The sequence below is a fragment of the Salmo trutta genome, chromosome 10 (assembly GCF_901001165.1).
Source record: "Salmo trutta chromosome 10, fSalTru1.1, whole genome shotgun sequence".
NCBI lineage: Eukaryota > Metazoa > Chordata > Actinopteri > Salmoniformes > Salmonidae > Salmo > Salmo trutta.
The window spans coordinates 1,653,389-1,664,159 of NC_042966.1; the positions used below are offsets into that span (position 1 = coordinate 1,653,389).

The window sequence follows — 10,771 nt, forward strand, 5'->3', positions numbered from 1 at the left end:
TCTGACATGCTCCTTTTTGTTCTGAAGTTTGATGACTTCTCCAGAGAGCTCTGCGTCAAGTCCCTGTTGGAGATAATGGACATGTTCTGCCACCGTCTCAGGTACTACACACTTGCTTTATCCCGTCCCTCTCCCATCCCGTTATTTTCTTCCTTCCTTTAAATTTGACAATGGTGTTAGCCCTAGAAAATGTTTCATCCTGGCTCTGCCGAGAAAGAGGTGCAACTTTCTGGTTGAATGATTATCTGAGTGAGTGCATTTCTGACGTCAAGTCATCTTTCACATTGGGATAATTCTGGGGTATTATTTTTCAAACATCAATTTTACCCCCACCCCCCCTCCATCCCAGCTGCCACGGGAAGGCGGAGGAGTGCATCGGGCTGTGCCGGGCCCTGCTGGGTGTGGTAGTGTGGCTCCTGACGGGCTGCGCCTGGTACTGCGAGAGGCTCAGGGAGCTGGGGCCGTCGGCCAGCACAGAAGCCAACCTGAGGGCCTGCCTGGAGAGGCTAAGGGATTTGGTGAACAGCCAGAAGAACAGGGCCCTAGTCCATATCGCTCGCCTGGAGGACCAAGGTCAGTCAGGGATACAGAATCTTCTAAGAAGTTTTCCTATAACTAAACTCAGCAAAAAAAGAAATGTCCCTTATTCAGGACCCTTTTCTTTCAAAGATAATTCATAAAAATCCAAATAACTTCACAGATCTTCATTGTAAAGGGTTTAAACACTGTTTCCCATGCTTGTTCAGTGAACCATGAACAATGAATGAACATGCACCTGTGGAACGGTTGTTAAGACACTAAGCTTACAGACAGTAGGCAATTAAGGTCACAGTTATGAAAACGTAGGACACTAAAGAGGCCTTTCTACTGACTCTGAAAAATACCAAAAGAAAGATGCCCAGGGTCCCTGCTCATCTGCATGAATGTGCCTTAGGCATGCTGCAGGGAGGCATGAGGACTGCAGATGTGGCCAGGGCAATAAATTGCAATGTCTGTACTGTGAGATGCCTGAGACAGGACGGACAGCTGATCGTCCTCGCAGTGGCAGACCACGTGTAACAACACCTGCACCGGATCGGTACATCCGAACAGCACACCTGCGGGACAGGTACAGGATGGCAACAACTGCCCGAGTTACACCAGGAACGCACAATCCCTCCATTAGTGCTCAGACTGTCCGCAGTTGGCTGAGAGAGGCTGGACTGGCTGCTTTTAGGCCTGTTGTAAGGCAGGTCCTCACCAGACATCACCGGCAACAACATCCCCTGTGGACACACACCCACCGTCGTTGGACCAGACAGGACTGGCAAAAAGTGCTCTTTACTGACGAGTCGTGGTTTTGTCTCACCAGGGGTGATGGTCTCATTCGCATTTATCATTGAAGGAATGAGCATTACACCGAGGCCTGTACTCTGGAGCGGGATCGATTTGAAGGTGGAGGGTCTGTCATGGTCTGGAGCGGTGTGTCACAGCATCATCGGACTGAGCTTGTTGTCAGTGCAGGCAATCTCAATGCTGTGCGTTACAGAGAAGACATCCCCCTCCCTCATGTGGTACCCTTCCTGCAGGCTCATCCTGACATGACCCTCCAGCATTACAATGCCACCAGCCATAGTGCTCGTTCTGTGCGTGATTTCCTGCAAGACAGGAATGTCAGTGTTCTGGTGCAGTCTATGAGGAGGAGCTGCACTGCAGTACTTAAAACAGCTGGTGGCCACACCAGATACTGACTTACTTTTGATTTTGACCCCCTTTGTTCAGGGACACATTATTCCATTTCTGTTAGTCACATGTCTGTGGAACTTGTTCAGTTTATGTCTCTGTTGTTGAATCTTGTTAGGTTCATACAAATATTTACACATGTTAAGTTTGCTGAAAATAATGCAGTTGACAGTGAGAGGACTTTTCTTTTTTGCTGAGTTTACATGTAGTTAGCTGCATATTATTTTGATAAAACTGAAATGACAATATATTAATATTGTTATAGCATTTGATTTGAATGAATTTCATTGGTATGTTTGACTCCACATCATATATGTTTCCAAAGCTTCCTGGACCAATGTGGAGCAAGCTTTGCTCAAAGTGACAGAGGGGCTCAACAGTCTGACCAATCAGACACTGAGAGGCAAGCTGGAGGAGTGCATTTCATTGGTGAAGAGGTGAGAATGTAGCACTTATTGGGTACAAGCCAATGGCCTTTGTAAACAATAATTGAAGCCACGATGGCTGTTTTTATAATCATCTGACCAATCTTCCCCCTCAGTATTCCTACGATTCTGTCTGAACAGTCAGACCCCCCGCACCACTCGTTGTTCCCCTCCGTCCACGCCTTCATCATGCTGGAAGGAACCATGAACCTGACAGGGGAGACTCAGCCACTGGTGGAGCAGCTGATGATGATCAAGAGGATGCAGGTGAGCCTTAATTGGTCTAGAGTTAACGTATGCAAAGCATATGCAACTTTCACTTTGAGTTTCACTTTTAGTTGAGGGAAATTGTAAATCCGTTTACTTCCTGAATTGACTGAATTGAAATGGAATATTGACCCCCAAGCCTGGTGCATTCCCCTGTGCAGCGTATCCCTGCGCCAGTCTTTGTGTTGGAGATCTGGAAAGCGTGTTTCACTGGCCTCATCGAGTCACCAGAGGGCACCGAGGAGCTCAAGTGGACTGCCTTCACCTTCCTTAAGGTACTTCTCACAATGAATGCCAGATAGTTACAGTATATAAATGTTTTATGGTCCTTGGAGCAAGCATTTGAATGCTTTCTTTTCATTGGAGCCCATGAGATGTCACCATCTTACTGACGATCCTCTCATCTCTAGATCCCCCAGGTTCTCCTCAGGCTAAAGAAGTATCCCCAGGGTGAGAAGGTACAGGTATAGTACTGAGTTATTCTCTTTACATCCATAACAATCAAGGGTTATAAGATCTGTTTCAAGTTTATTTACCAGTAATATACATTGGAAATATGAAAGGGATAATCAACGAGGGGCTATGCATTCTGTGGAAAATAATAGACGACAACTAACCATGCACGGAGTTGCATTATTTTCCTGAGAACGCATAGAGCCCTGAGTTGATTATCTCTTTTATACCAAGGCTATAGTTGAAATGTGTTCCAAAGCTCACTGAAGTAGCTAGCAAGTTGACGGGATAGCTACAGTAGTTGCCTTGGTAACCAAACAGACTTGGTAGCTTGGTTAACCAAGCCATCCGTCCTAGCTTGCTATTATGAAAATCGAATTAAGCAATGCCAGTAATGTTTTTAGTTAGACTTTTTTGCTTTCAAAAGCAGCTCAAACATAGAACATGTAAGAATGAACTTCATAGCCATTGAATTATGCCGTCTATTGTAGGGAAATAATGCACGCTCTAGAACAGGGGAGGTACTGCAGGGAGTCTGCAGCCAGATAAATAAATGAAACCACAAATGTTATTGAATACAGGGCTGACAACTTTTGAAGAATACTTGGAGTGAGATCTCTCCTGAATGTGGGAGTATGGGTGTCCCGTCCAAGGAAAAATACAGTTTTAAATCTAATTTCCTGCAATTCATATTTTCACATGGCCCACTACCAGGGTGGAATCAAATATTTTTAAAATCACAGGTCAAGTGTATTTAGGATTCTTTTAAAGTTGAATATACACTTAAAACACACCGACTTGGTTTGAAGTTACTTTGAAATGATTTGGGCATGAAATTTAGAGTATGCTCTCTGAGGAACATTTGAATTCTGTTGGTTTTTGGTTCGAACATGATGATATTAATGGTTGGTTGAAGTGGCTAACCATAGGATGGATTGCAGTCTCTCCTTGTCCATAAGAAAAGCATGGAAATATGTCATTCATTTGGGTGAACTATCCCTTTTAAAATAGGACCGTAGAAAAAAGAATCCTGCTGAGAGGTAGCTCTCCAAGGGGGTTGGCCATCCCTGATCTATGTTTCCCAAATACTGGGGGTTTGAATATGTTCATCTGACAAATATCCCACATTCAAGAAAAATCTAATGAATTTCAATCTTCAGTTGGTTGTGGCTGATTTGCAAAACCTTGCTGTCTTGCCTACATCAACAAGCTCTTTTATTATTTCTGCCTTGCAGCTTGTGCACAATACAAAATAGGATAAGGCGCATTTCAGTATAGCCTATTCTCATTTCATCACTGTCCAGCACTCCCCCAAAAATATTAATATTTTTTCAAAGACACAAGTTGGCATTAGATTTTAAATATGGGAATTGTTCTTATGACTTACATCAGCTAATGTGAAAGACCAAATAAATGAAACGGATAATAAAATCTCCTGAAGACCAGATGACACAGCCTGCCCCTACACCCAACCCAAAATACACTGCTCAAAAAAATAAAGGGAACACTTAAACAACACAATGTAACTCCAAGTCAATCATACTTCTGTGAAATCAAACTGTCCACTTAGGAAGCAACACTGATTGACAATAAATCTCACATGCTGTTGTGCAAATGGAATAGACAACAGGTGGAAATTATATGCAATTAGCAAGACACCCCCAATAAAGGAGTGGTTCTGCAGGTGGTGACCACAGACCACTTCTCAGTTCCTGTGCTTCCTGGCTGATGTTTTGGTCACTTTTGAATGCTGGCGGTGCTTTCACTCTAGTGGTAGCGTGAGACGGAGTCTACAACCCACACAAGTGGCTCAGGTAGTGCAGCTCATCCAGGATGGCACATCAATGCGAGCTGTGGCAAGAAGGTTTGCTGTGTCTGCCAGCGTAGTGTCCAGAGCATGGAGGCGCTACCAGGAGACAGGCCAGTACATCAGGAGATGTGGAGGAGGCCGTAGGAGGGCAACAACCCAGCAGCAGGACCGCTACCTCCGCCTTTGTGCAAGGGAAGCAGGAGGAGCACTGCCAGAGCCCTGCAAAATGACCTCCAGCAGGCCACACATGTGCATGTGTCAGCTCAAACGGTCAGAAACGGACTCCATGAGGGTGGTATGAAGGCCCGACGTCCACAGGTGGGGGTTGTGCTTACAGCCCAACACCGTGCAGGACGTTTGGCATTTGCCAGAGAACACCAAGATTGGCAAATTCGCCACTGGCGCCCTGTGCTCTTCACAGATGAAAGCAGGTTCACACTGAGCACATGTGACAGAGTCTGGAGACGCCGTGGAGAACGTTCTGCTGCCTGCAACATCCTCCAGCATGACCGGTTTGGCGGTGGGTCAGTCATGGGGTGGGGTGGCATTTCTTTGGGGGGCCGCACAGCCCTCCATGTGCTCGCCAGAGGTAGCCTGACTGCCATTAGGTGCCGAGATGAGATCCTCAGACCCCTTGTGAGACCATATGCTGGTGCGGTTGGCCCTGGGTTCCTCCTAATGCAAGACAATGCTAGACCTCATGTGGCTGGAGTGTGTCAGCAGTTCCTGCAAGAGGAAGGCATTGATGTTATGGACTGGCCCGCCCGTTCCCCAGACCTGAATCCAATTGAGCACATCTGGGACATCATGTCTCGCTCCATCCACCAACGCCACGTTGCACCACAGACTGTCCAGGAGTTGGCGGATGCTTTAGTCCAGGTCTGGGAGGAGATCCCTCAGGAGACCATTCGCCACCTCATCAGGAGCATGCCCAGGCGTTGTAGGGAGGTCATAAAGGCACGTGGAGGCCACACACACTACTGAGCCTCATTCTGATTTGTTTTAAGGACATTACATCAAAGTTGGATCAGCCTGTAGTGTGGTTTTCCACTTTAATTTTGAGTGTGACTCCAAATCCAGACCTCCATGGGTTGATAAATTGGATTTCCAATGATTTATTTTCGTGTGATTTTGTTGTCAGCACATTCAATTATGTAAATAAAAAAGTATTTAATAAGATTATTTCATTCAGATCTAGAATGTGTTATTTTAGTGTTCCCTTTATTTTTTTGAGCAGTGTATATTTCAATGTATTGTTGTCCCCACTAGAATCAGTTACACATTTGGGTTCACAATCTGTTAGAGCAAAATAATGTTAATCATACAGTTATAAATTGTATGAAATGTATGCATTCACTACTGTAAGTCGCTCTGGATAAGAGCGTCTGCTAAATTACGTAAAATACAAAAAAAAAAAAAAGTCAGGTCATTACCAGAATTCCTGCTCAATGCTGCCTTTTCCTTGTTACAGCCTAATGGACCTAGTGCTGAATTGCAAATGAGCACAAGGGGTGAATAATGTAGCCAAAACAGCGCTACAAGTTGCCTTGCTGCTCTTATGATAATTTAGTTCATAAACTTGTAATTTCAAAACAATTTGGAGGTTCAGTTGAAAAGTTAACGTGCTGAATATACACTGTATATTAATCAGAAAATAAAAGCAGTAGGCCTACTTTTTCCAATGTGTTAGAAATAAGAGATGTGGCGTGTGAAGAGGGTCCAATGCGTGGAAGTTGGCATCACTGTTGACCTTTGGCAAAAGGATCCGTGGGATAATACAACGCTGTCATTATTAATCTACAATTGATGTTCTTAGTCCTGGTAAACATGGGCCTGGGAAGCTCAGTGATATTGGTTTTCACAGTATTTCACTAATTATCCGTTTGTGAATTCAATACTTGTATTCCCCCCATTTTTCTGTCTTTGTACATAAATGCACTGTAATTTAAGCTTTAAAACTGCAACGTTTTCTCTCTGCCTAATGGCAAAATGTGAAGAATTGCAGCATATTAGCTTGAAAACTGCAACATTTTCTCTTCGTTGCCAAGAGATGGGCCTTTAAAATGTTACTTCCCAAGGCCGAAACTTGGTTTTTCCGGCAATGCACTGCCAAAGTCATAGTAAAACATTTTTTTTATCTCACTCAAGTTTTGTTCTGATTATGAAGGGGTTGCTGATGAATTAACTAGAATGCCCTTTAAGACAATCAGAAACGAGTATTCAACAATACCATGGTATAATGCTCAATATTAATCACCACTGAATAAAATGAATGTAGGATAGTGAAGAGTGCTGGTCTAGTCTCTGTCTTGACATGCATTATGGTCAATCTGCAGCAGGACTTCATGGATGATGTGAACATTGCCTTTGAGTACCTGCTGAAGCTCACACCACTTCTGGACAAGGCGGACCAGAGATGCAAGTGAGTGATAATGGAAAACTGAACAGAGGAAGCATTATGGTATAAGCATGTTTATAACACTCTGACAGGTTATAGTGTCTGACAAGCTTTTTACTCCATGTCTGTTTTTTTTACAGCTGCGACTGTCTAAGTATGCTACTGCAGGAGTGCAATAAGCTGTCTCTCCTGTCGGACTCCAACACGACAAACCTCACTTCTAAACGGTACGGGTAGTCATCCTGCCCCTTCGTATGTGTAACATCACTGAAAGAGAATGATACAATATAAATACATCAAGTTTGCCACTAATATCTTTCATTCTGTCTCCTCTCACTCTTTCCTATCACTACATTACTCTTTCTCTCTTTGCTTGTCTGTCAGTGTCTTGCTCTCCTTCTTTCACTCTCCTCTGTCTCCCTTTCTTTCTCCCTTTCTCTATCTCCTCTTGTGTGCAACTTTTTCTTGAGGGCTGAGAACAGGGAGTATGCTCCACGGCTAAAGACTGCAGAAAACGCCAACATCCAGCCCAACCCAGGCCTCATCCTGCGAGCCGAGCCCACTGTCACCAACATCCTTAAGGTCCTCGTTCTCCCCATGCCAAGCCTACCTAGCTTTACAGTCAGGGGCGAGGTTCTATTTCAACTTGTCTAATAGAAACGCTTGTTATCGTTTTCCATTTAAAAATGTTTAGCTACAGTGTGCCCTAATGAACACCAGGCTGACTTTTATCCTTTACTATATCCCTGAATAAGTACTGATGTAAAGACAGTTAGTTCACCTCATCATGAAGCTATCCCAGAGCTCCAACTTTTGCTAAAAAACTTCCAAGTCACCCATATCACACTCTCATTACTGTGTTCTGTCTTCTCCTTTTGTGTTAGACGGTGGACGCAGACCACTCCAAGTCTCCAGAGGGCCTTCTGGGGGTGCTGGGACACATGCTCTCTGGGAAGAGCCTGGACCTCCTCCTGGCTGCAGCTGCAGCCACGGGAAAACTCAAGTCCTTCGCCCGGAAGTTCATCAAGTGAGACACACATCAAGCCACTTTAGCTACAGTGTGCCCAACAGTCCATCAGCACTGTTCAATACAATTTATTGACAGACTCAAACCATATTACTGTGGAGTCTTTTTTTTTAAAGGGCAAATGGGCAAAATATACATGATGTAAGAGGGGGACAGTGTTTAAAGGAGATTATTTATTTTGCTTTGCTTCTCAGGCTGAATGAGTTTCCGAAGCACATCAGTGGAGAAGGATGTGAGTACATGAGTGTTGCTGAGTATGGGACTTTTTGAATAACATTTAACTTTACGAGTGTGGGAGTTTTTGAAATGGATTTGATTTTGACATTGTCTTTTTTTTTTTCTACCTCGTTGCAGCCAAGTCGGCCTCAGTGCGAGCCCTGCTGTTCGACATATCCTTCCTCATGCTGTGTCACGTGGTGCAGACCTACGGATCAGAGGTTGGTCTCACACCTAGTACTAACTCTATCTATGCAAGTGATCTAGGTCCTTATTCAGAAAGTGTTTCAGAGCAGGAGAGCTGAACTAGGGTCAGGCCCCCGTTCACTTCTGTAGATTCTGCATCATTGTCCTGCTCTTTCAGCACAGCTCCACTAGGTGGCCAAAACACGCAATAGATTTCTGCTTGTGCTATCTGAATGGCACAGCTGTGATGTCTTTGCCACATTTCTATGATGTGTAATATGACTCATGTTATGTAAGTTTCATGGTCAGAACCTGTCCCTCATATAGATTTATATTATATGATAGTTAAATAAAACAAAAATGTACTTAAAAATTATCCCCCGCTCCATATTATTACATCATATGACTCTGTTGTGACCCCTCCAGGTGATCCTGTCGGATCCCAGCCCCTCGGGGGAGACCCCGTTCTTCGAGACGTGGCTGCAGACCTGCATGCCAGAAGAGGGCAAGACCCTGAACCCAGACCACCCCTGCTTCAGGCCTGAGTCTGGCAAGGTGGAGAGCCTAGTGGCCCTCCTCAACAACTCCTCTGAGATGAAGCTAGTGTGAGTGATGGGGTGCTTACTATCTTTTCACTCTAGGGTCAGAGTCAGACTGGAATTTAGTGTTTCTCTGCTGCTGGGTTAAAAAATAAGAGGAAGTCCAGGCTATGGTTGAAATGTTGTCCGCCATGTTCAAATTTCTCTTTTCGAGGAGCACAATTTAAAGCAGTAGGGGAAAAAACATTATTTAAACTGGAGTCCTTTGTGCACACTCTCTTATCCTTCCTTAAATCTATTTATTGGCATTGTTTTCTTGAAGCTGTACCGATTTATCTACCACTGTGTGTCAGTCAGATGAAGTGGCACGAGATTTGCCTCAGCACGCCAGCGGCCATCTTGGAGGTGTTGAATGCCTGGGAGAATGGCGTGCTGTCTGTGGAGGCTGTACAGGTGAGTCCCGTATTATGTGTTGTCGATTTTGTCCTACTTTGAGCTAAATACTACGTAGACAGTGAACCGTTGAATCACAGAAGTGAACTTGCTCTTGACATAGTGGAAAATGATTGGTCATAGAGTGTAGGTCTAAATGGCTCTGCTGACTAAATGGTTAGAGCTTGCTTTTATTTCATTTTTGGTCTCTTCCTCATTTAAACCATTCATAAAGTTAATTAATTTGTTTTACAAGTGGCCCGGAAGCATGCGCAGAGTTCGCACACACACACACACACACACACACACACACACACACACACTCACTCACTCACTCGTCTTCCCCTCTCATTTTTCTTTCTCCTCTTGCTCTCTGTCGCCCCCCCCCCCCTCCCGAGTGTAGAAGATAACAGACAACATCAAGGGCAAGGTATGCAGCATGGCTATCTGTGCTGTGGCCTGGCTGGTAGCCCATGTGAGGATGCTGGGGCTGGATGAGAGGGAGAAGCCCCAGACCATGATCCGCCAGCTCATGACCCCGCTGTATGGGGAGAACACTCTGCAGTTCTACAATGAACGGTACACACACACTAGACTTGGGTGTCAACTACAGTGCCTTCGGAAAGTATTCAGACCCATTGACTTTCTCCACATGTTGTTACGTTACAGCCTTATTCAAAAATGAATTAAAAAAATACAAATCCTCAGCAATCTACACACTACCCCATAATGACAAAGCAAACTTTGCACAAAAAAAAGCATATTTACGTAAGTATTCATACTCCTTGCTATGAGAGTCGAAATTGAGCTCAGGTGCATCCTGTTTCCATTGATCATCCTTTCTACAACTTCATTGGAGTCCACCTGTGGTAAATTCAATTGATTGGACATGATTTGGAAAGGCAAACACCTGTCTATTTAAGGTCCTGCAGTTGACAGTGCATGTCAGAGCAAAAACCAAGCCACGAGGTCGAAGGAATTGTCCGTAGAGCTCTGAGACAGGATTGTGTCGAGGCACAGATCTGGGGAAGGATACCAAAACATCTGTAGCATTGAAGGTCCCCAGGAACACAGTGGCCTCCATCACCACCAAGACTCTTTATAGAGCTGGCCTCCCAGCCAAACTGAGCAATCGGGGTAGAAGGGCCTTTGTCAGGGAGGTGACCAAGAACCCGATGGTCACTCTGACAGAGTTCTAGAGTTCCTCTGTGGAGATGGGAGAACCTTCCAGAAGGACAACCATCTCTGCAGCACTCCACCAATCAGGCCTTTATGGTAGAGTAGCCAGACAGAATC

The 10,771-nt window shown here is 44.7% G+C and overlaps 1 protein-coding gene across 3 annotated transcripts in view; it reads left to right on the forward strand.

The window, feature by feature from the left end:
* The window catches only part of LOC115200945 (mediator of RNA polymerase II transcription subunit 24), a 32,834-nt gene that overhangs the window by 8,672 nt on the left and 13,391 nt on the right, over positions 1-10,771 (forward strand). Inside the window, exons 5-19 of one of the 3 annotated variants that reach the window (XM_029764085.1) lie at positions 28-101; positions 350-573; positions 2,048-2,159; positions 2,264-2,414; positions 2,576-2,689; positions 2,825-2,878; positions 7,014-7,099; positions 7,216-7,302; positions 7,558-7,657; positions 7,960-8,102; positions 8,297-8,334; positions 8,457-8,539; positions 8,931-9,109; positions 9,397-9,496; positions 9,879-10,054. In XM_029764085.1, coding sequence (XP_029619945.1) covers positions 28-101; positions 350-573; positions 2,048-2,159; positions 2,264-2,414; positions 2,576-2,689; positions 2,825-2,878; positions 7,014-7,099; positions 7,216-7,302; positions 7,558-7,657; positions 7,960-8,102; positions 8,297-8,334; positions 8,457-8,539; positions 8,931-9,109; positions 9,397-9,496; positions 9,879-10,054 — 1,721 coding nt within the window. The remainder of the gene's footprint in view (positions 1-27; positions 102-349; positions 574-2,047; positions 2,160-2,263; positions 2,415-2,575; positions 2,690-2,824; positions 2,879-7,013; positions 7,100-7,215; positions 7,303-7,557; positions 7,658-7,959; positions 8,103-8,296; positions 8,335-8,456; positions 8,540-8,930; positions 9,110-9,396; positions 9,497-9,878; positions 10,055-10,771) is intronic. The other 2 variants (XM_029764086.1, XM_029764087.1) reach the window with 2 other exon arrangements.